The sequence below is a fragment of the Lepidochelys olivacea genome, assembly GCF_965140295.1.
Source record: "Lepidochelys olivacea isolate rLepOli2 genome assembly, chromosome: 13".
Lineage (NCBI taxonomy): Eukaryota > Metazoa > Chordata > Testudines > Cheloniidae > Lepidochelys > Lepidochelys olivacea.
Window position 1 is genome coordinate 25405233 of NC_140423.1, and position 25173 is coordinate 25430405.

Consider the following 25173-nt stretch of genomic DNA (forward strand, 5'->3'; position numbering starts at 1 on the left):
TTTTTGCAAAGGAAAAACCAAACCAAACCCAGTAACCGGAGTGGAACATTGGTTAGATTCCTCCTGTGTGGACTAGCGGCTATAGAGGCTTTCAGAGTCCAATGCTGTGTCTCTGCTTTGCATCTCCTCTTGTCTCTGTGACCTGCTTTCAACAGCACAATTGGCCCTCGGGGAGCTGGCACGGGAGGCAGGTAGAGCTGGTCACAGAGTGATTTCCTCTTGGCATAATGGGATTGTGTGTGCAGGCCACGTACGTGTGCCGGCTGGGGAATTGGTATCTATGGTAACAAAGCTCCTGGGAGGATACCGCCATGTTTGTTCTTTGGTGGGAGCCAGGGAGATGGTCCCCTTCCCCAAACTCTTTTGCCTGGTTCTAAGCACATGGCTGGGGATGTCCTGGTTCCTTCTCCTCTGTGGTCTCCATGAGCATTTTTCTGCTATCCCTAGCTCCAAGAGCGTTGTTCCGTTGGCCCTTGGCTGGGACCATCCCAGCTCAATCACTGGTGCGATGTATGGGGATGCATCTACTGTGCTGCCCCGGTGTTCATAGCAGGCTTCCTCTTCCTGTTTGCTGAGGGCGCATTCCCTTCTCCTTCAAACCCACTGCTTCCCTGGGGCTGGAATCTGGTCTCATTAACTCCACTGAAGTCATTAGGTTTACCCCAATGTGGTGTGAATCTGTGGTACTTATATAGCCCCGTCACTGTGGTAGCTGAGCATCTTGCAATTTGTAATGTCTCTCTTCTCCCAGCACCCCCGGGAAGCAGGGCAGTGCTATTATCCCATTGTATAGATGGGGAACTGGGGCCTAGGAAAGCTAAGTGACTAGGCCAAGGTCACACCAGAAGTCTGTGGTAGAGGAGGGAATTGAACACAGGTTTCCCCATTCTTAGACCATTGTGCCTATCACTGGAGCATCCTTCCTCTCGTTACTGCAGATTTTTTGTCAATTCCAAGGCCAGAAGGGACCTGGATCGTCTAATCTGACCACCTGTGTAACACAGGCCAGAGACCTGCCCCAAATTCCTACAGCAGATGTTTTTGCAAAACAGCAAATCCTGATGGAAACATTTTCAGTACTAGAGAATCCACCATGACCCTTGGCAAAGTGTTCAATGGTTAATTACTCTCACCATTAAAAATGTACATCTCCTTTCCAATCTGAATTTGTCCAGCTTCAACTTCCATCCATTGGCTCATGCTATGCTTCTTCTGCTAGACTGAAGAGCCCATTATTAAATATTTGTCCCCTATGTAGGTACATCACCCATTAATCTTGTCTTTGTTAAACTCTAGGAGTTCAATCTATTTAGTTTATCACTAGAAGGCAGGTTTTCCAATCCTTTAAGCATTCTCATGGCTCTTCTCTGAACCCTCTCCAATTTATCAACATCCTTCTTGACTTGTGGGCTCCAGAACTGGACACAGTATGCTAGCAGCGATCACACCAGAGGCCAAATTCAAAGATCAAATAACCTCTCTGCTTCTGCTCGAGATTCCCCTGTTTATGCATCCAAGGATGCTATAGCCCTTTTGACCACAGCCTCATATTCACCTGATTATTCACCCTGACCCCAAACAGTGATGTAACTGAGAGCAGAGGTGGGCCCACCATGTAGCCCTCCCACACTGGTGTCCCCCACCTCCAGCCATTTCTCCACACCCTCACTGGCTCCTGCCGGCTCAGGTCTGTTAGGGTGCTGGGTCTTTTGGGCAGGGTCAGTGTCTGATCCTAGGGCTTGTAAAGCAGGGGTGAGGTAGGTTCAGGATTCGGACATCTGAGGGAAAAGAATTCTTTCCTCTTCAGGATAGACCCTGGGGTGCTGTGCCTCCCGCTCTGGGGGGAAGCGACTAGAGGAGAGGGGGTCTGATCAATCTGCCTGGGTCTCCCACACCCCACTTTGACTCACTCACAACGGCGCCCTCCTGGAACTCTGCTTTACGGCAGACAGGGAAGTGTTCGCCCATCAGCATGGCCTCCCAGCACCCTGCCCTCACCACCAACAAGGACACCACCAACAAGGAGGAGCAGCGCTGCAGTCAGGGGTCTGCACCCATGCTGGGAGAGGGGAGCGGTGTCGGATCTAGTGGAAGGGTGGTCCAGGAGGATTCAATATGGTTAGAGAAGGAGTATCTTTACCTGTGCTGTCCTGTCTCTGCCTGCCCCGTGCTGAGAGCTTTCAGACACATACCTGGGGCCAGATCCTCACCTGCGGGAAGTGAGCCTGGCTCCTGCCTTCTCCCTGCTCCGACAGGTCAAATTGGGGCCAGCTGGGGGTGCCGAGAGTCATCCTGATGGGCCTCGTATAAGCATTTGGCTAAGCTAGAAATGTGCATAGATGGTGCAACCTCTGCACTGGCTGCTCAGAGAAACCTTGGCCAGGCGCGGCCACCTACAGCAAGATGTGCATTGTACTAGAGCTGTGCTACCCTGCCTGGGGTATAGCAGAGCTGAGTGGGAGGGGTCCTGGCAGAGAAGGACCTGAGGATGAAGGAAGCTCCATGATATATATATCCGATATATAGGATCTAGTCTGCCTGCACTGCAGACCCGTGCCCATGTCTGGGGGCGAAGGAGCCAGCAGACGGGAAAGAAACCAGGATTAAAAAACCCCCAGCCCATACAGGAAAGAAAAAAGCTGACAAGGAAAAGAAATAGCCGAGCCCAAAAGGGACAGGAGAGAAGGTGGGGGTAACTCTACCAGGGCAGGGAATGAGTGGGAGAAGAGGGAGGGCCCAGCTGTCACTCCAGCACATGAGGGCTCCACTATCACTCAAGGACGAGGGTACTAGAGGGGTACAGTGAAGGCCCATCCCAGGGACAGACTCCTTCAGTTCAGGGCCTTGCAGGTAGGTGGCTGCAGCTCCTCCCCTTTGGGAACAACACGTGGAGGGTGTTTGTGTTTCTGAAGATTCCCGCAGCCCAGCAGGCACCATCGAGGGTGGCGTGCCGTGGCGCACCGTCTTGCTGTCGCCGTTGTTAGGCCAGGACACGTCAATATTAGTAGGATTGCTTGGACAGGCCAAACCCAAGCTGGGATCGTTTCCAGCTGGGACATTCCTGCCTATCGGATTGTTTGGAAACACGCACTGTATGGCTGTGTGACGTCAGCACAGAGCATCACCAAAGGGGCCCTCTGTGGGGAGAGGGCCATGCAGGGAGTCGGGCAGAAGGAGGAAGAAAGATCTAGCTGGAGGAAGAGGATGATTCGGTGGGGGAGGGAGCAGTAAGGTGAACTCTGTGAAGAAGCTCATGAGACCAGCCAAACGCTGCACAGCACGGCCCTGCTCTGTAAAATGGCAGCATGGCTTTCATCTGTATCCTCTCCCAGGGACTCCACATCAGATCTGCTTGGTTTTCACAGGTGAAAGGTTGGGGCTTTCCCCTGAGTTTCCAGCTCTGCAAACCAAGTCTGGCATCTGAGATTCCAGCAGGGTTCCCTCACCACCAACAAGGACTCTGCCCTGCAAAATTAGCCAAGTCACTGTTGGTGACTCCCAAGCTAGACTGGAATCCAGCCTGCTCCATTGTAGCTGTGTTAGCACAGATTACTCCGGCCATGGAGTAACGGCCCTTACACATGTACCCTGGCTACTTGGCAGAGACAGTGATGTTGTGAGAGAAATGCGGCTGTTCAAGCTGGGGTCTGACGATACAGAGTGAGAGCTGATAAGGACAAAAACCCCAGCGAAGGCATCCCCCCCTTCCCAGTATCTGGATGGCATATGAGTGTCACGTGCAGCAGAAGGCAAGAAAGTGCTGGTTGCTGCCATATTAACCCCGGCTGGGGAGTGAGCCAGGCATCTCCAAAGCTAAAAGCACAAATTGAGCCAAAGAGTAAGGCGGGATCGGGTACAGAGAGTCCATGTCACCCACGCTGCCCAGTGATTTTCACTACCACTGAGCATGTACTTTAAAGATGCCTCTGGCTGCTTTGGCTTATACCTGTGCAGTGTTTGCACCAGCAGGAGGACCCCAACCATGACCTCGCCTCACCAACCGAGTGTGCTGCCCTGGTGCTCTGATCCGACGGTGATGGGGCCATGTCAGTACTTAGAGGACAGAAGGGCCATGGCAGTGTGACATGTTACTGAGGATGCCCATGGAGAGCATGTTGCCAAACCCCACAAGAACCTCGCTCAGCTGCCAAGCATTGGCATCTGCCCTGCCATGCCATGCAACCCTAGGTTAGGACTGGGTCTTGTTTGTGTCGATACAGCTATGGCTAGAGAAGCCCTCATGCTGAATGCCCCACCATGTCTGTGCCATGTGCTGCCTGATGCTAGAAGGTCTTTGCTGAGCAGAGGAGGAGACGATGCAACTATGTAGCCATGAGGTGCCATAGGAAGGGACCCAGGAAACAGTCTAACCCTAACCTCAGCCCTAATCCTAATGCTGTTCAGTGCTTGGAACTGTGGTGGGGATTATTGCCTGGCATTATTGTACCCACTAGGATGTGGTAAGCCAGGCTCTGTCCAGCCTCATGCAGAACATGCAGGGGGCCATTTATTCTGAGTGGCAATGGGGTCTAGAGGGCAGGGCACAGGCCTGAGAGGCAGGAAAGCTGGATTCTGTTCCCAGATTTGCTGTATGATCTTGGGTAAGTCGCGTCCTCTTTCTGTCTTATCTATTTAGTTGCAAGCTCTCTGGGGCTGGAGTTGTCTGTTTACCATGTGTGCACACAGGGCCCAGAACCCTGGGTCCATGATTGGAGTCGGGGCTACGTGCCATGGCTGGAATACAGAAGATAACAATGCTAGCCCTGTGCAGATTCATCCCCCGGTTATCTGAGACCCTCCACACCACCTGAGCGTGCTGTGCTGTGCTGGGTGGGGTGTGTCTGAGCCCTGGATTGCAGCTTGCTGGATTCTGCCAGCCATCGGCGTCTCCGCCACAGAGGCTCTCCATGTTTTATGGCTGTATCCCTGGAGTGAAGGGAGCTGATAAAAGCCAGACACTCATTATTTATGAACAACATGGCTGTGAGGTGGGGACACAGCGCCAGTTTTGCAGCCCGCAGAGGAGGCTGGGCACAGTGCTGGGGGCACAGGATGGGTAGCGCTGAAAGGGAGGGGCATGGCTCGGGCAGGCAGATGGGAGTGCGGGAAAGGAAGGGCTGTCTCATGGGACATGTTGGGAAGGAGGGAGAGGGGCTTAGGGACACCGTGTGGACTGTAGGGAGGAGATTTCCCCCCTTCAGGGAGATGAGCACTCTTTCTTTCCACTCCTGCCTTCCAATGCTGGGGTGCTCCGGGGAACCTGGCTCTGGGCACCCCGGTTGGTTGTGTGCTGGCTCGGAGGGGCAGCCCTGCTCTGTGCGGCATGTTTGCCAATGGAGGGGTGCCCAGCCTGCACGGCACAGACCACAACTTCCTCTGCCACCCCCCCTTGTCACATCAATATTTAATCAGTCTGGTCTCGGACAGATCCAGGCAAGGGGGCGAGGTTGGGAGCAGGTGCCAAGGGAGATTCTAGGGGGCAGGCAGCCTGGGCTGCAGTGTGGAGGTAGCAGGAGAGAGGATTTTGCCTTGAATGGGTGCTTTGATATTTCCTCCAGTGACTCCTGTTGGGAGAAGCAGGGACTGGAGTAGGTGGGGGCTCCCGCATAGCTATTGCTCCTTTGTGATGCCCCCCACCAGAGCCACGAGCCAGGAGGTGCCAGGTTTGGGGGAGCTGTATAACTGTGCTTTGTCTCACAGCTTCGCTGGCCCAGACGTTGACAGAAACTCACCAGACAATCCAGTCGGCCTTTATTTTTTGGGAGCTTGTGAGGGGAGCTGCTAGGTAGGCTGGAGAGGAGGCAGGGTTTGCAGGGGAGAAGAGGAGGGATGGGGGAATGCAGGCAGAGGAGTGCTCAGAATTTACTTCACAGGAATAGTTGTGATGTTTGCCATTTCTGAAGGCTCTGACATGCCAGCCCTGGGCAATTCTCTGTTGGCAGGCTTTTGTGCCCTGCGAAGATCTCCTCTGCAGTAGCACTGGCCTCTGAAGGAAATACGTTCCCTTTGGGGGTGGGAAACACGTGAATGTGCTCACAGCCCTGCAGCCAGGTGGGGAGCAGGCCAGGTGCACTCTGTTCCACGGCTCGGCTTCAGGAGTTCTGACGACCAGAAATAAACTCTGCTGTCTGTCAGCCGTCAGTACGGAATTTGAATCCACAGCATGAACAGCACAGAGGATGTGGTTCAACGTAGAGTAAGAATTCAGCTCTCTCCCAGCATGTGCCAGCCTTATCGGGAATGGCGTATTGGTGTGCACAGAGTGCTCCCGGCAGCGGCAGTACCTGCCCCTCCCTGCAGGAGTCAGTGTGGGGCATGCAGCAGGAACACCAGCCACAGAGGCAGTCACATCTGCTCCAGACTCAGCAGGGGTAGAAGGAGGACAGTAGGGGATACTGTAGAGGTGCTTGATGTGGGCTGGTAATGGGCACCCTGAAATCCCTCGCTCTCCCTGCAGAAGATGATCTGTGCAGTGCGGGTACTGGACTATGGACAGTGAAGGGGTCAGGTGTAGTGTTCTCTAGGTGCTACCAGAATACGAACAATTACTTATACTAACCTATGACGTCCCCTGTCCTGTGTCCTCTGGGTGCCACATATATTATAGAACAGCAATTTCAGAAAGGGCTTGGGGAGTTTGGGGACTGTATTTCATATCGCTCCAGAGATAAGGCCCAGGGGCAATGTTATCGACGGCCCAGACAGGCAAGGGACACAATGAAATAGAACTAATCATTATTTTCAGAAGAACCCCCCTAACAGCTTTCCTGGACATAAAAGGGTCACTGTTTTCAAGGCTGTACTCTTAGGGTATGTCTACCCTGCAAACACACACCCTGGGCTGGCCCATGGAAGCTGACTCGGGCTTCGGCCGCAGGGCTGTACAATTGCAGTGTAGACATTCGGGCTTGTGCTGGAGTCTGGGCTCTGAGACCCTCCCTCCGTCTGGGGGCCCAGAGCTCAGGCTCGGCCTGCACCACAATTTTACATCCCCACAGTCCAAGCCAGCTGCTACGGGCCAGCCCCGGGTGTGTCACTGCGGTGGAGACATGCCCTTAGAGGCCAGACATGTTATCATGCCTGTCAGTATTTGACGTGGGTGCGTAGGGACATTTCAGGGAGGGAAATCAGGACAGGCCTTGGAGCGCATGAGAAATCCTTGGGGCGGGGCAGAGCTTGGAGAGGCAGAGATGGGAGCATGGTAAATGTTTTAGTAAAAATAAGCAGTCTTTCCTGCCCAGGGAGGGTTGTTATTGGTGTCTGTCTGTCTGTCTGTGTATGTGCTGGACGGTGAGGGGGTGAAACCTAGAGGCTCAGCTTTGCTGCAGACAGAAAACGGTCCATGTCTCCCGCTGGCAGGGCCGGCCCGGTGAGTGCTCAGAAGATGAGCTGGGACAATGCTGTTACATGGATTCTCTTTCATTTGAACTTTGGTGATTAAAGCTCCACACAGCCCTGCTTGCCTGTGAGCCGCACGGGCTCTGGGCAAGGGAACAGACAGTGGGAGGGCGGAAGGACAGGAGAGAGGGGAGAGCCAGGGAAAGGCAGAAGCCCAGGGAGCGAGGAGAAGAAAAGCCAGGGAGAGCGAGGGAGCAAGAGCAAAGGGCTGGAAGGAGGGATTGACAGAGAAGGTGAGAGAGCATGGAGGAAATGGGGGGCACGGCGCAGTATGTTCCAGAACCCCCTTTGCACAGCCGGGAGCCTTCCAGAAGTAGCAGTGTCATCTCCCTGGGCAGAGACAGCCAAAGCACACAGAGCTGGGGGAGCTGGAGTGGGGCCTCGGTGTGGCAGGGAGAAGTTGTTGGCTAGTTTAGCTCAGCTGGTCGGGGTGGCAGCCAGGAGGCATTGATCAAGTCACTCTGTCTTTTTGTCCTGTCCTTCCTCTCCCCCTTTCCCTCCCTCATGGGGGAGGATGGTTTAAAGGCTCACAGATCTAGCCTTTGGGCGAAGGGTGGTTTGAAGATGGGGTGGCACACAGAAGGGGCAGCACAGCACGCTCAGGCCTGACCTACAGCCACTTTGGGGATTGTGCTGGGAAAGCTTGGAGCTGAAGAGACAGGACTGTGCTGACTATCACACCGTGGAGATCAAATCTTCCCCACTCAGCTCTGCCAGCCCTCCATCCGCCTCCCCTGCTCTTCTAGCCCGGGGTACCCACAAGTGTATGTGGAGCTCTGCTAAGGCACGTCATTGCTACCCATCCCCAGACTCAGCTCTGCTGATGCACCCAAATCTGCCCCTGCAGCCCCCTGCTATTCCAGTCCTGGATCCCTCCTGAGCAGAAACAGCCAATCATGGCGCACGGTAGCACCCACTGATGGTTTGGACAGACCATGGTCCAGACCATGCAGTTCATGTCACCAATCTCGGATGGTGAAAGGGCTGGGTGCGATAGTGATCTGCTTTCATGGGTTGGGCCGTATTTGAGGCTTGAGTAGGAATGGAACCATGGTGAATAGGAAGCGATTCTGCCTGCTGCCTGAACTTCTTGGGAGTTGAGTGCTTGCCCTAACCTGACCTTCTGGAGGCTTCTGCTGTAGGCCATGGCAGCAGACACTGGCTTAGCTGCATCATTGCTAGCACCTAGTGTGGACGTGATTTCCCCGATGCCACTACGCCAGGGATCGAAGTTCCACTGTAGACAGGGTCTGAGTTTTGCTGGGAAGGTGTGTTCCAAAAGGTGTGAGGCACTGGTTGTCCCCTAGGGCACGGCTCAATGGGGCTCATCCTGAGTACCATCGGCTACCCCCTGATGCAGTGCAGGGATGTGTCCAGGACTGGCTGGGGCTAAGAAGCTGGGTTTGCTAGCAGATGGCCCATGTCACCGTGCCTGTTAACCCAGCATGCCGTGTGCAACCTACCGCCCATCCCTCAGAAGGGGGTGGGGAGACCAGGGTCAAAGTAGGGAATGTGTAAGGAGGTTTCTTGCCCAAACAGCTGGGGGCGGGGATGGAATTTATATCTGATTTACCATGGTAGGTGTTTCAAGGTGTCCTGCTTCCCCTCAGAGAATGAGGACCAGCGCCCTGCTCTGGATACCCCAAGCCCAGCCCCCTGGTGGGAGGCTAATAGGTGCTTGGAGATCCATGTACCTTTGCTGATGAGGCCGAGTGCATTTCACCTGTCATGCCTGCAGATGTTTCATCAGTGTTTCATGCCTTGGTCTCTGCCCCTTACATCACGGGCCTGGCCTGATGCTCTCAGATCAGTGCTTTGGTTTTTAATTATTGAGGGGTTTTGACTCAGCTCCCCCGTGGGAATGACCTGTTAGAGCCCCTGTCTGTCTGCACAGCAGCTGCTGCAGAGTCCAGTGCAAAGCCCGTTCAGGGTGAGCCCTGGGCTAGCTCAGAGAGCCCCCTTCAAGGGAACAGAGATATGAACCCCTGCATGCAGATAAGACACACATGGAGCTTGGACTAGCAGTCTGGGCCTTCAGCTCCAAAAGCATAAGCCTCTCACTCGAGCTAACGGAGATCTCCCACCATGGGCCCTAGTGATAGATCCCATATGCTCTCCGAGGGCCCTCCATTCCCCTTGGCTCACGCTGTCTGCAGCAGGTCATACTGCTCTGCCTTGCCATGCACTTAGCCTCTATTTGAGTCTAACGCTGCTTCCTGCACCGAGCTGAGTAAGGGTTTAGGAACCTACAGAAGAGCTGGAATCTAGAAGGAATGTTTCCAGGTTCAGGCACTGTTAAAATGCAACCTTCCCTTCCCTGGTCCTTGATGTAACCGTGGCATCTTCCTATCCTCAGTCTGGGAGACACTGGCAACTGCTTCAGAGTGACAGATGAGGAGTTTGGAATGGTGGCCAGTGCCCCATACATATGGCTGCCTTTGGCACTTTCCAGTAAAACCACAGGACAGGGTCAGCCCCACGGGTCCATGCCAGCCACCTGCTGCTTTCACCAATCACCAGGATGTGTACGCACCCAGGGCTCCCTTTCCAACTTTATCAGTGCACGTGGGCTTTGTAGCATCATGCTGCATTGTTATAACGGAGCACTGGGTGGGCCCTTTTTCTGTTACAAGCATGGTTTTGGGCCCTGTGGCCCAGTGGTTTGGCGCAAGGCTAGGAGTCAAGAAACCTAACCAGACCTGCCACCAACTCGTCATGTGAACTTAGCCAGGCCCTTCAAGCACCCAGTCCTGCTCCCCCTTCAGTCCAGGGAGGCTTTGTCATTGGGTTTCTTAAGAACAGCAGCAGGCCCTAGACTGCCCTGTGCCTCGGTTTCCCCATTTGCAAACTCTGCAAGATGATGCTTAGCCACCTTGGAAAGCACTTTGAGATCCTCAGGTGAGAGTGAAAAGCACCATTGTTAGTTTTGCTATTAATGGACTTGTATGTGGCCTCAGGTGGAATCACTGAATACAAACGCCCCCTCCTCCCCCTTCCTCTTGCACCAGTTGTCTCTTTAAGAGGGACGGTACGGAGGGGCCAGACTCTCAGCTGAACTCAGCACCTGGCACTCCCATCATGACCTTTACAACCAGTAGGGTTGCCCGGCATCTGGTTTTCGACAGGAACACAGGGTCGAAAAGGGACCCTGGTGGCTCTGGTCGGCACTTCCGAGTGGGCCATTAAAAGTCCGGTCAGTGGCACAGCGCTGGTTTTGTTTCTTTGTTTTGTGTTTCACTTCTTCATGCCATAGAAAGAGGCTTTTAAAAATGCCCCTGTGACGAAGCAGGACTGTTCTTAATGTTTCCTCTGAATATTGTGGGGGTGCCTCAGTTTCCCCTATGCAGTTCTTAAGTATCTAGGTGGTAGGATAAGGGTGTATGATTGTTGCAGAGCCCTAGAGGGCAGGTATGTGCAGGGGTCTGGACACAGAAAATGGCCAACACCCTGTTTCCTGGCAACTGATGGCCTGGGCCCTTCCCCCCTGCAAGGTGAGAGCTAAAGGGTTGGAGAACAAAGGAATCAGGTGGCCTCCTGGCCCAGAAAGGAACACAGCCCAGAGGAGGAGAGGCTGGAGGGGGAGGCAGTTTGGGGCTGGCTGGGGACATGGAGTGAAGTGCAGACATGGTTGTCTGGCTCACTGCCCCCCAAAATGGACTCAGCTGAGGGGTCCTATTCTCTGCACCCACAAGCTCTGTGTTAGACCATGTTCCTGTCATCTAATAAACCTCTGTTTTCCTGGCTGGCTGAGAGTCACGTCTGACTGTGGAGTTGGGGTGCAGGACCCTCTGGCTTCCCCAGGACCCCGCCTGGGTGGACTCGCTGTGGGAAGCGCACGGAGGGGCAGAGGATGCTGAATGCTCTGAGGTCAGACCCAGGAAGGTCGAACCTGTGTGAGCTGTGTGTCCTGCAGACAGTCTGCTCACAGAAAGGAGACTTCCCCAGAGTCCTGACTGGCTTCGTAGGGAGCAGTTCCAGAGCATCACCCGGGGACTCCGTGACATCCCCTCCCCCGGATTTACCTAGAAAGATCAAACTGCCGTGTGTTGCCCTCCTTCTCTGTTGCTGGAGCAGTGGCAGATCCTCAGGCCTCTGATGAAGGAGCTGGGGGCCGGCGATTCTCTCACACAGAGAGCCTTTTCCTAGCTGCGTGTCAGGTGTTTGAATTAAATAGGTGTCAGCAAAGTGAGTTTTAAACAGTCTGACTAAAAATTCTCCCCCTTCCCTCCCTTTGGCTCAGAATGTCACTCTCTGGCCAAGTCGGAATCCCACTCATTCTCTGGTTTTCCAAGGAGCCCTCCAGCAAAAAGGAGAAAGACAAGAGTTGAGCTTTCCAAAATTAAAAACCAACCCAAATCAAAAACCTCATCATGAAACGGGTCAGGCCTTGTTTTCTTCCGGTCACCTTTAAAAGGCAGCCGGCTAAAAAGCAGCAGGTTTTCCTGCAGGGTGTAGCGAGCCTGTGGATGTCAGCCCTGCAAGAGCTTGTTAAGGAGTAGGGCTGGGGCTGCATTTCAGAGCAAGGCTGCGTGGTTTCCTGATCCCCGTAGGTAGTTGCACGAACACAGATAACGATTTGGTTATTCAAATCTTGTCATTGCACGACCTCTTGGGAGAGCTACAGGAGATCTCTGCTTCTGTCTCCCTCAGCTGCACTGAGGAGAGCTGGACCTAGGCTGGATGGGGGCCAGCCCAGATGGGCCCTCTCGCTGCTGCCTTAGGGACACTCCTGTTGAGTGCTTTGCTACACAGCTCCGCTGCGGAGCTACAGTGACTTAGGGAGACCAGCGAAACGAAAGCCAAGGGGCTGGGAGACTTGCTGCTCCCTGTCACTGAGATTAGAGGCCTGAACACAAAGCCAAAGCATGGTCAGCGTAGGCACCCCATTCCTGGGTGTCTGGCCCTGGCTCCCAGGGTCCTGCAGACAGGAGTCATAAGTGCAAGCCTTCTCCCTCCTCCCAGAGTGATTTAAATTGTTGCCAGGGTAGGAGGGACCACAGGGGCGCACAGCTGCCTCTTGTATAGACTGGCCCTGTGCCCCCATGCACGTCATTTCACGGAGCCCAATGCTGCAGGGGGACTATCTCGCGGTGGAGGTCAGACAGCAGTGAACGCAAGGTACGCTGTGATTATGCATCTGGGTCAGACTGACTGGAGCCCTGGGGGCTTTTCTTTACTGCATGTTGGGGGGAATATGAATTTGCTATGGAAGATGCCCTGTGCAGGCTCAGTTGGAACACGGCACCGCGTGGGCCCTGGGCCAGGTCAGTGCCCCGAATAGCTGTGGGGCTGAAGTTGCTTCCTACTGAATCTATTGGATTATTAGCTTTGAGTTTGAAATCCCACCCTCCCCTTTGATCCTTCCAGGCTGGTGACTTACCCTTTTAGTTCCCAGGGCATCAGAGCCCCCTTTGGGAAGGGGCTGCAGCCACCCCCATTGAGAAAGGTGGTCCTGGCGTTCTGGGCATTTTTAGGCAATCCCACTAGTTAAGATACTCCCCATGTGCTGACGTGACCGGCAGCCGGCCAGATGGGGCATCTTGCTTGTTCTATGGCCCAGGATTTGGGCCCAGTTGCCCTGAGCCTTGGTTTGGGCTCCGTTTGTAGGGATCGTTCTCAGGAAATGCCTGAAACTGGCCCCCTGATTTCGCTAAATGAAAAGTCCAATGTTGCCCATGGCAGATTAAGACTGAGTCCTTTGATCCTTGGGATCCATGTCTGGGGGTTGGAGGGAACTTGAGGGTGAAACTGCGGCAGGGCTCAGGCAGATTTCTGCCCGTCTCCCGCCTGCTGGGTTGCTCTGTGTTGCTTGGGATGGAGGGAGAGAAGAATCCATGGGGGTGGGCTTGGGAAGTGGTTTCATTTGGGGGGCCCTTGTATTGTGGTAGATCTGAGGCACGGTGGGTGGGAGCATCTCTCAGCAGGGCAGCTGGATCTGATGGCCCCGGGAGCTGTGACCCCCGCAGTGCTGGCTATATTGGAGACGAGGGCCCTAGTGTGGGGGACCTGTTAGCGACACTGATCATTTGGGTGGCTGCTGCTGGCTTGACGCTCCAAGATGTTAATCCCCATCGCTGTGTGCAGTTGCGTTTGCCATCTCGCTAAGCCTTCCTGACAATGGACAGGCGGCATTAGGCCTGATGCTGTAAATTCAGGGCTCAGGGACAGGCAGTGCCTGCTTTTGATAGCTAATCGCCACATGGCTTCTCTGTCTCCAGCTCAGGGGAGTGGAAAGCTTGGATGTCACGTGGCCAAGTCCTCCTATTCCTGTCCAGGTGGGGGTCCCATATGGGCTGTGCCTCATGGCCCTCCCTCAGCCACCTGAGGGCCCGCTGGCTGCGTCTGCCCCAAGGGCTCCGTGACATTCTCCCACCACCGCTCTAGCACCTGGACAGGACACCCATCAATGACGCTGCTGCCAGCAGCCTCTGTTGGTGCTTCCCCCAGGGGCTCGCGCCACCAGCTGCACCGGTGCTACAGCAATGTGGGAGGATGTCACGGAAACCTGGTTGTGGACAGGGCCATGGAGAGCCCATTGCAGGAGGGCACAGGAATCCAGCGCAGGTTCTCCCCGAGCCAGGGGCTGGTCCCAGAGCCCATTGCAGGAGGGCACAGGAATCCAGCGCAGGTTCTCCCCGAGCCAGGGGCTGGTCCCAGAGCCCATTGCAGGAGGGCACAGGAATCCAGCGCAGGTTCTCCCCGAGCCAGGGGCTGGTCCCAGAGCCCATTGCAGGAGGGCACAGGAATCCAGCGCAGGTTCTCCCCGAGCCAGGGGCTGGTCCCAGAGCCCATTGCAGGAGGGCACAGGAATCCAGCGCAGGTTCTCCCCGAGCCAGGGTCTAGTCCTAGAGTCCCTTCCAGCTCAGGTTCTTCTTCCTATTCCAAGTGACTAACAAGTCAGCAGGGCCCTGCACTGGTCAGATGTACCCCACCCTTGCACATTGCATGCTGGCTGAGGGTCTCCCCATCTCCCCGTCCTTCCCTGCAGAACTGATCTCCAGGATCAGCTGCTAAAGGAAGGAGGGAGTGCGCTGGTGAGTGTGATCATCTGGCCGCACTGTGGGCTGGTAACCAATCAAGGGTATGGCTGTGATTGCCCAGCTCCATGGAGAGGCTGAGCCTGGTAGGGCCCATTGGGATCGGGGTCTTGCAGGGCTGCTGTTGGGGTGCCCAGACAGGAGGCTCGTTCAGCATGCAAAGTATCATCAAGTTTGGAAGCCCTTGCGTGGCTGTTACCAAGCGATCATTAGTGCCTGGAACGCTGCTGGGCGTGTGCCTTCCCACAGACTCTGGGGAGATTGTTTCAAAGGCCAGGATGGCATTTAATTCCCCCTCTCTCTCCTCGCCTCTCCTCTCTTTACCTATGCAGCTGCAGAATAATTAGTCACCATGACGACAGAGACGGGCCCAGACTCAGAGGTGAAGAATGCCCAGGAGGAGCCCCCACAGCAGCAGCTGGAGGCAGCGGCAACCAGCCCAACCACAGTGACTACTGGCCCCGGCCCAATGGCCGACAACCGGGAAGCTGAGGCCAACGAGAAGCCCAGAGCCCAGGCCGACTCCAAAAGTGCAGAGCCGGTGAGTGGGTGACAGGCCGGGGAGTGCCAGTCAGGTGCTCGGATCCGTGGGACTGAGCGCTTGGTATTGGGTAGGATGCTGCCTGGTCCCAGTGGGCAGGAGCCCACCCTATCGGTGGCCACTCTCAGCAGAGGGAGGGGATGGAGATGGAGCCTGAGCTCCCCACTAGAGGGGGCTCTCAGGGCAGGCAGGGAAAAGCCTTCCTACGTTGCTCCTGTTCTGTGGAGGCCTTTGGTCTCCACAGCTGGCATCATCTGGCCCCTTCCCTCTTGCCAATAAAGGCAGTTTCCTTGCAGAGTGTGATTAGACCCACTGGGCGTGGATGGGCTTTCTGTCTCCCCGAGCCCCTCTGCACCTCAGTCACCAGGATGGCACTGAGGATGTGAGCAGTGGTATTATTAACTTCACACAAGCCAGCTGCTCCATTTGCCATTGGGCAGTGCCCAGTGGATCCATCCAGCCATTGCACACAGAGATACCATGCAGCCTGGAGCTGGACCCCAGGATCTCTGCTCATCAGCCTCTGCCTGCTGTCTGCCATATTGTGCCGGGGCTAAGACACACTCCAGGAAGTGCATGTCTAGGAGACACCCACACATCAGGGCAGGCTGGTGGCACTGGGTCCCCCTGCGTGTATAGCCCACACCCTCTTGCTTATCTGCCCTGAAGAGAGTTCGGAGTGTGGTCCAGAAGCTGATGTGTGCCAAGTCGGTCTGTGCCCCTGCCCAGACCAGCTGCCTTTGCTTTGGCTCTCCAAGCTCTATAATGGGATAGATCCAGGCTGGAGTGGCTGGGGCCTGTTCAGTGGGTGGGGGGCCCACCCCAGGCCACCCTACAAGGGGCTAGCGCTGCAGGGCTCTGCACGATCGGCATCATTTTACAAACTCAGCTTGCCCTCTGATCCCTTCCCCATTAGAGTAGCAGAACAATCTCCATCCACCCCCTGAGCAGAGCAGGAGGGACTCCCCCAGGACCTGGTCTTGCCCAGTGCTGGGTCCTGGCTTTGAGAGCTCCTGGCAGAGAGTGAGGAGCAAAGCTGGGAGCCCAAAGCAACCTGACCATGCAGGAAACAGAGTGCAACTGAGCAGCTGCCAAGGTCCCCACCCAGCCACAGGGTCAGGGGCTGAGGGAGGCAAGTAGCCATGTGCCTCAATGAACTGATGCAGTACCTGGCCAAGCTCAAAGCTGCCTAAGGGCTGCTCTAACCTGTGCTGCTGTAGAAGTCCTGTGTTCTCCAGCCCCGCCCTAGACACCTCTCTACTAGCATGGAAAGGAGGGAGTGGGGTGGAGCAGCTATCTCACTGCGTGTCTTTGGGGGATTCCCTCCTGCTGCTCTGAGCTGCCAGAGCAGCACCAGAAATGGGAGCTGACCCAGTATCTCCTCAGACAAGCCCATTCTTCTCATGCACACAGACGAGGGCTTCTCTGGGAGAGGTTTACTGAGAACAAATCCTCAGACCCCTTGGTGAAGCCTGTTTAGCTGTGGAGGAGGGAGCTCCATATGATCCCACCTCTCCCGCCACCAACCCTGCTCCCAGCCAAATCCCCAAGCAAGGATCTGCAGTGCCAGGCTGGTGTCTGAAGCAGGCGGGGCAGAGCTCTGTTTCTATCACACATGGCTGAACTGCCGGCAATACCATCATGCCCCTACTCGCAGAGCGAGACAGCTCAGTGAGGAAGCCTGTGATGGAGAACAAATGTGGAGCTCACAGGTGTCATTTCCCAGGGTCACTTTTCTGACCCTGTTTGTCAGCCAGACAAAGACTCCGGATGGAAGAATCAAGCCTGGCTCGTCAGAGACCGAAATAATCCTGCAGTTTCATTTGGCTGCAGGATTCCTCGTGTCCGAAAGTGCTGCATAGCCTCCCTCCGCGCTCGTTAACCTGCCGACAGAGAGCTCCGCTACCTGTAACTCAGCACGTTGAACCGCTACCCCTTCTCTAGTCCCCAGACCGTGCTCCTTTCCTTTGCCTCTGGAAAATAACTCCCAAAGGGACCAGAAAGAAAGTCCCATGCCTCCGCCAATGCACAAAGAGATAGGAGCGAGATTTCAAACCACCGTTGCCCAGAGATGCTGTACAAGCCCCCCTCCCCCGAACCCTAGGGACGTGTTCATGGTGCCGAAGCCTGTGCCGCAGCCTCTGCCCTGCCAGGCTGAGCTGCGCTAGTGCGGGTAAAGCTGGGGGGATATCTCTGCCCAAGCTGCAGCCCCACTGTGCCTTGCAGTATAGACATACCCTGGGGCGCTTCTTGGGGGAAAGGACCAGGGGGAACTGTGATGACCTGACAAGGGGACTTGGAATCTATGAGCTAGGATGGGGAGTCTTAGCTTGTCAGAGGCAACATCTAAGCAGGCCGATGAGTCAGAGTTATCATGGCTAGGGAAGTTATGTCGCCAGAGGAGGTAAGGCCTTTCCTGATGCAGTGGAAAGGGACAGTCCATACCCTGCCCAGGGGGAAATTGTGAACAGTATTTCCAAGCCGATAAATAATTGAAGCAAACCCAAGATAGCTGCTAATTGCAGCTGGTGGAGGGGATGCACAGTGCATGCTAGGCACCAGCTGCCAAGAAAAAGCCATTTAGACCCACAGGAGAATCAGTCCCCACAATCCTGTCTTCTGTGCTTGGCCACAGGCCACGTTGTTCTCTTGGTCACACTGGTGCCATCCTGGGCCGACTCCAGCCCACCCCAGACTTACAGGGCTGGGACCAAGAGCCTCTCTGTGCTAGAATGACCGAGATCAACAGCAAAAGGGTTTGACTGTCGGCTCAGAAAACATCTAATGCAGGTGATTGCAAAGAGCTGTTGGTCACTAGTGAGCAGAAGCAGCTGGTGCAAGGGCAGTCAGAGCTTCTGTGGTTCCTTGCCAGCTCCATGACAGTCCTCACTTCCTGCGGCCACGTGGCGAGGCCCTCACTGCTTGCCCTGGGCTGGTTGGCTGGGCCTTGGAAGCTGCTTAAGGCCGAGAAGGGGAGGAAAACACAGGGGAGGAAAAAGTTTCTTCTCGGGGTGGTGTGAGAGTCTTGCCTGACCCCCTTAGCCACAGAGGCACAGCATGGGCAGCGGTGACAAAAGCGCCTCCTCCCCTGCCCTATCGGTCTGCCTTGCCCAGACTGGGAGGTGAGAGGAAAGCTCCCTGGCCCACGTGGACAAGGAGAGAGTAGGCTGAGAAACCCACCAAGCTCGCTTCCGTTTGAAATCTGCCCTAGAGCAGGGCTTGAAGTCTGTTCAGCAGAGAGCACTGGTCTGGCTTCCTCCCTCGTCTCGTGATGTGGGCAGCAAGGACTTGACTGGGACCTGAATCCCCATCTGGGAAGGAGAAATGGGAGCTCACGATGCTACTGCGCCATTCACCTCTCAGGGTCACCTGCTGTGCAGCTGCTCGGAGAAAGCGTTCCTGCATGTTGTCCTTGTAGGGAGTTCTGGGTGTGCTGGGCTGCTGAGCCTGAGCTTGGTACCCAGAGTCCCAGCAGGGGGAGAGTGGTGTCTTTTCAGCTGCTGTGGGGCAGACAGATCCTATCCTTTCCGCAGAGGGCTCTGTGGGCCGCTCAGTGCATTATTTTGGGGAGCGTCAGGCAGCCGTGACCCAAGCCCCAGGAAGCACTGATTTGCTGGCAGGCATTATTGTGTATCGAGTGCCAGTGGGCTGAGGGCTGCATTCTGATCAACACTGGTGTATGGGAGAGGCTTCCGGCTGGCCCAGGTCTCCACCTTCCTTTGCTGCCTGCAGCCCCGCCACGATGCTCCATGGTATGCAGGGAGACAGGGGAAATCTCTTGGAAAATCCAGGGAGCAGGCTGTGCGCTGAGGGTCCCTCCACGGTATATCTCAACCCCCGATATCAGGAGGTGACAGCCGGATTCATCCTTCAGAGGCTGTGCTTCCAATCCCCCAGGGCCAGAGCACAGGCAGGACGAAGCTGGGCTGGCACCTGCTGGCATTATCATGCTATGCTCCAGCTAGCTCATCTCCTGTGAGGGCAGGTGCTCTGCAGAGCCGGATGGCGCTCAGCACCTGCCTCTTTACAGCCCTCCAGTAGCACATGCCCCCAGGCCCAGAGCTAGGTGGTGATACCCTGCAGAGAGTTCAGCGACTGGCAGTCTGGTGAAAGAGGGTGGGGCCGTGCAAGGGGGTGGGAGGTGCACACGCTGTGGTGGTGAACAGGCTGGGCTTTGAAAATGCCTCGTCTCTGGAATGTGCCAACGAGAGCCGCAGCCCAGCACCGGGAGGGCAGCAGGGACTCCCCTAGTGCTGCCCTCACCTCCTGCGCAGGGAGGGAGGGGTCGCTCGCGGTCTCTCCCACCAGCTCCCACTTCACTGAGGGGCCCCAGGAGGGAGGGATTCCTTCCACCCTTGCCTGGTTTTCCCACCCTCCTCTCTCCCCACAGGGATCCCTCAGTGCAGGCCAAAGCCAGAGGGGTCTCTTTGGATCAGTCAGTTTGAGGACAATGCGGCTCCCACCCCTTCTGCTCCCCACTGGCCCAGCATGCCTCATCCTGAGATAGCTCCCAAACCCCACGGCTCCCTTGTGACAGGGCAGGGTGCACCGGCTGGACCCCCACGCGGGTGTAGGAGGGTAACACACGTTTCTCATCCTCCAGGGCATGGATTTGGAGGAGAAGGACTACAGCGAAACAGACGGGCTGTCGGAGAAAACCACGCCCAGCAAGACCCAGAAATCCCCCCAGAAAATTGCCAAGAAGCTCAAGAGCGCCATCTGCAGGGTGACCCTGCTCGACGCCTCTGAGTATGAGTGTGAAGTGGAGGTGAGTGACTGGGGTGTGTTGCCTGAACCCTGTGTGTCTGTCTGTGTCACCCCGTCTCGCCTCCCAGCCTGGCTCTGCTTGGCCATCGCCCCCTTTCTCACCCTTAAAAGGAAGGTAACCAACCATTGACCAGCTTACCTGGGGCTGTGGGGGATTCTCTGTCACTGGCAAATTCTAAATGAAGATTGGACATTTTTCTAAAAGAGAGGCACTAGTTCACACAGGATTTAATTCAGGGAAGTCCTAGGGCCTGCGTCACACAGGAGCTCAGGCTAGACCTCGGGAACCACATGCGGCTCTTTTACAGTTAAAGTGCGGCTCTTGTGGGGAGCTCAGGATCTCTGCCTTGCAGTAGGGTGGTGAGATAGGGGCTTCTGCCAAGCGGGGAGGTGGGTCTCAGGGCTTCAGCCCTACAGGGTGTGCCTGCTGGGGCTCGGGGCTTCAGCAGGAGCAGGGCTGAAACCCCAAGCCCTGGCAGGTGCCTCCCAAGGGGCTGAATCCCCGACTCCCAGCAGGTGTGCTCTGGCTCTCAAACTTCTGAAGATTGTTGGATGCAGCTCGGTGGGTCAGTAAGTTTGGCCACCCCTGGGCTAGATGATCCCAGCAGGTCTTCCTGGCTTTGTAATCTGCGACTTCTTTGGTTTTATAGCGGGAGGCCAACCTGCTTTGGACCAGAGAAATGGCTCTGGCAGCTCAGCGGGACTCAGGTGCAGCCGTCTCCGCCCCGTAGCTGTGTGAGAGGAGACCGGAGGCTGCGCGGGACGGGGAGGCTGCTCCCCGCTGTCGGCCAGCAGCTGGCTGAATCCAGGACCCTGCACCTCCGACATGGCAGCAGTTCTCAAGGCGAGAGGTCTAGACAGGCCCTGGCTTTGGGCCACTCCTCAGGCTGTGTAACAGGGCCAGTCCTTGCACTGCAGCATGGCAGCCTTCGTGGTCTGGGAAGGAGGTGACTGCCGAGCTGCAGCAGGGCGCGGTAAAGGGGCCTCCTTCCTCTCACAACACTGCAATGTCAGATGAACAAATTAATGGTGCTTGTGCGGCTGTCAGGGGAGGTATAAAATGGAAACAGGGACTGGACTCAGGAGAGAAAGAGGGAAAGAGAAACGTGTGACAGGCAGATGCAAGCAGACACACGCTCACAGTCACTCACACTGGTAGACAGACACGCCTATATGTGCTCACACGCACACAAAACTACAGTAAAGGAACGTTAGTAAGGTTGCAAAGTCAAGCATTCAGAAGTCAGGAAATGCCAGAGTTAAGGTTACCTATGCAGCCTTAATTTATCCCTTTCATGCAGATGCATTCTGATAGAGTCTTTAATGACATGATCACATCCACAGGACCCCTGCCTCACCCAGTGCACAGAATGGAGGATGCTCAGGCTGCCATATGCACTGCAAGCTAGGGGTGTGATTCCCTGCACATGTACACAGAGTTGCACTAGCTCTCATTGAGCTAGCGGGAGAATAAATAACTGTACCTGCAGTAGCATCGGCGGCAGCAGCAGTCGAGGCATGGCATAGCCACGTATAAACCTGCCTGAAACTGGTGGATATATACCCAGCACAGCTAAGCCATGCCTCCACCGCCGTTACCTGAGACTACACTGCTGTTTAGGCTCACGCTAGTTTGATAAGCCCAAAGTGTAGACATAGCCTTAGTGAGCAGCTCTTCCATGGTTTGTTTTCTCCTCATTCTTCAATGTGTGGCCCCAGACCTCGCTGACTACCACTGTTCCAACCCTGGTCGGAAGCCAGAATTAAGTTTCCACAGGGGCTTTTTTATGCTGCTCATCACTACAGTATCTGAGTGCTTCACAAACATTAATGAATGTATCTTCACAACTCCCCTTTAAGACGAGGGGGGATTATCCCTGTTTTATGGATGGATAACTGAAGCATAAAGATATTAAAGTCAAAGGTACCCACTCATTTTGGGTGTCCAATTTCCGGCACCTGGGACCTGATTTTTTAGAGTATTTAGCCGCCTTCTTCTAGAGCTGGTCCCTAGCTGTATTCCACCGTGGGGATGCATGTGCTTCATGCTCCTGGAGCCGAAGAGTTTTGAAAGCAGAATCTGTTGGTCTGCATGTGTGCCCTGGCAACAGCTGATACAACTTGCAGGGCAACGGCTACTCGTTTCTCCATGCTTTGGGGTTCCCCGGGAGGTTCATAACCCCAGTGAGGACCTGCTCTTTGATGAGATTCATTTGTTCAATCCAAAGATGGATGAGTCCTTACTCACTTTAAAGGACTGCAGGGCCACCATCTGCTCCCTGGGAATATACACCTGCCCCAAAGAGAAAATTCCGCCAGTGATAATACAAGCCTAGACTGATGGCTCAACAGTTCTTCCACCAGAGGAGACCTTATAAGCCATCCCATAAGAGGCAGAGAGCCCAAAAGACTCACTTCCCCACACCTCTGAAGTGCGTTTCTAGCCCTCGGCTAAATGTTATTTTTGACGGGAGCTTGAGAACTGCAAACCATTGAGTCCAACACCTCCTGACTCCTACACACCCTGTGGTGGTTGTCTAGCACTCTTTGTCAACACCTGGAGTACCATAACAATGGACGGATGGGTGCTCTGCATCATCCATTCCGGCTGTATGATGTAGTTTGCATCCCTACCCTCTCCAAAACCCCCTCGCTCACCCTCCCTTGAGGGCTGCTCTCACAAAAACATTCTCAAACAAGAAGCAGAATCTCTCTTACAGTGAGGAGTGAGAACGGGTTCCTCTTCAGTGCCAAGGGAGGGGTGTTTACTCAACATATGTCCTAGTCCCCAAAAAGAGAGGTGGTTGGAGATCCATTCTCGCCCTCCACCATCTCAATCGTGTTGTGCACAAACTCCATGTTTTGTGAAGTCAAGTTGGCATCTGTAATTCCACCCCTGGAAAAAGGCCTGTGGTTTACAGCTCTTGACATGAAGGATGTCTACTGTCACGCGGACATTCACCCTGCTCCTCAGCGCTTTCTCAGATTCATAGTCAGCTCCATACACTTCCAGTACAGAGTGCTCCCTTTCAGCATTGCTCCCATCCCCAGGATCTTTACTAAGGTGTCCTCTATCATAGTAACCGATTACTGTAAGATAAGAAACTTTCTCTTACAAAGCACTTCATGTGTTCAGAGCACAGCTCCCATCAACTCCAGTGACAGTCAATCAGGCATCCAGAAAATGAAGAACATGCAATTAGTGCCCACCCGTGAAAAGTTAGGTTTAAGTGACCTGGCCAGCATTACCCAGGAACTCTGTGGCAGAGGCAGGAATAGAATCCAGTTCTCCAGGAAAGCATTCAACTGCCTTAATTATGAGACTGTCCCTTCACTCCCTACAATCCCCTATCTTGTTCATGACATGCCTTCCAACTTCTGCAACAAATGAAATGGGCCCTGCAGACAGTCTCCTTCACTAATAACCTTGATTCAGGTCCATCCTTTCCATGAAATGGAGCAGGAGTCCTGTGGCCAAAATATATGATCGTGTAACTGAGGACTATCACAATGCATGCTCACAATGTCACAGGCCACCTTAATTCTGGCATTTCCTAACTTCTGAGCACTTGACTTTGCAACCTTAAGAATGTTCTTTGAACATAGTTTTTTTGGATGTAGATTTCCTAGGTTTTGCAAAAGGCAAACTGGAAGAAACAGAAATTCCTTCATGTGGTATCGAATTGACACCCACATAGGTCCATCAGCAGGGATAGAACCTTTAGCTCCATCACAGAGACCTCAGCTACTTGAGCTACTAGAGTAAGTGATAGCAGTGGTAGGTTGTTATCCTGTACGTGGGCCAGCATTAGAGGGGGATGAGACACACGCTTTGCCAGTGGGTTTCTCTCGTATTTGCTGAGAGCAGAGGAATGGTGAGACTCAGGAGTCTTGGGTTCCATTCCAGGCTCTGGTGGGCGCATACTCTTTTGCCCGTTCCCCTGCCCCTCCAAGCGTGACCCCTTCTGTCCCATCCCCTCCAACCTGTCCCTGTCTCAGTCTTGTCTCTTCCCTATCCCTGGCTCCTCGTCCCAGTCACATTCTCCTTACCTAGCCAGTCTTATTTCCCACACCTCAGGATTCTCATCCCAGCCCCGATCTCCTTGTCCAGCCAGTTCCAGTTTCCCTCTTCCCAGTGCCTCATGTGATATGTCTCTGTCCTTCCCCTTTGCCTCCAGTCACACACTCTCCCCGCCCACATTTCCCATCCTCACTGGCTCCCAGTCCCAGTTGTCTAATCACAGTGTTCCCTCCACCCCTATTTACTGACACACACAGAGACACGTTTTCACATGTGGACGTTCACACTCCTACACCCAGAGACAGGCAGACGCATGTGCAACCAGAGACACGTGTGAACGTAAGCACAGATAGACACACACAGACCCACACTTTCAGAGGCATGAGTGCACAGACAGGCATGCCAAGGCACACATTTGCACACCTACATGCACAGATACATGAGCACACAGGTTTGGGAACAAGCCGGTGGCATAGCTCCGTGTCTCATTCCCCATCCTCTGATTTCCCATCTTCAGAGCAGAGTTCTCCCTTGCCGGAAGCCATTTCTGCTTATTAGCTCAGTAAGGCACCAAGGGTGCCGTGAGCTATCTGGGTCACTAACAGAAATACACATGCACGTAGACACAGACGAATCCCCAAGTGCACACGTCCATACACACACGCACAAGAATGGAGCGAGACTGCAAGTCTGACTCATGCATTTCTGCACGGGGGCTGCCTGCTATTTGTGTATCATGGCAAAAATGAAGTGTTGGCATGTGTGTATGTGTGTGTGTGGGAGAGAGCGAGAAAGAGAGTGAGTGAGTGAGCCTGTGTCACTGTGATAGCAGCCGGCTTTGTTAGAGAGCAAGGGAGTTCATGCAGCAGGCAGAGCTGACTGAAGCTTGTGAGCCGCAAGCAGCTCTTTAAAACACTGTGATTTCATTATTAGCCAATCTAAGTTATTAACCAGTCAGGATGCGTTTACTATGCTATTAACCAATTTAGAATACTTGGTCAATCATAGAATCATAGAATATGAGGGTTGGAAGGGACCTCAGAAGGTCATCTAGTCCAACCCCCTTGCTCAAAGCAGGACCAATCCCCAATTTTTGCCCCAGATCCCTAAATGGCCCCCTCAAGGCTCACAACACTGGGTTTAGCAGGCCAATGCTTAAACCACTGAGTATCCCTCCCCCCAGTCATTTTGCTGTGAGGATAATACTGTAGATAGGTATATAAAAATAGTAAATGACACAATGAATTGTCACTACTGTGGCTCCTTTGCGTTATGTCAGGGGTGAAAGTAACTTAAAGGACTTACTGGTACTCTGGAGTCTTGAGCAGGGGGGCGTGGCCTCAACTGGAAGAGGCGGGGCCTTTAAATCAGCCCCAGAGCTACCAGCTACAGAGGGGGCTGGGAGCCCC

The 25173-nt window shown here is 54.5% G+C and overlaps 1 protein-coding gene across 8 annotated transcripts in view; it reads left to right on the plus strand.

Moving 5' to 3' along the window:
* Positions 1–25173, plus strand: part of EPB41L1 (erythrocyte membrane protein band 4.1 like 1) — a 152007-nt gene that overhangs the window by 77217 nt on the left and 49617 nt on the right. For all 8 annotated transcript variants that reach the window (XM_084645238.1, XM_084645231.1, XM_084645234.1 and 5 more), the window contains exons 3-4: positions 14768–14976; positions 19580–19744. In XM_084645238.1, the coding sequence (XP_084501364.1) occupies positions 14788–14976; positions 19580–19744 (354 nt within the window). In that variant the 5' untranslated portion in view covers positions 14768–14787. The remainder of the gene's footprint in view (positions 1–14767; positions 14977–19579; positions 19745–25173) is intronic.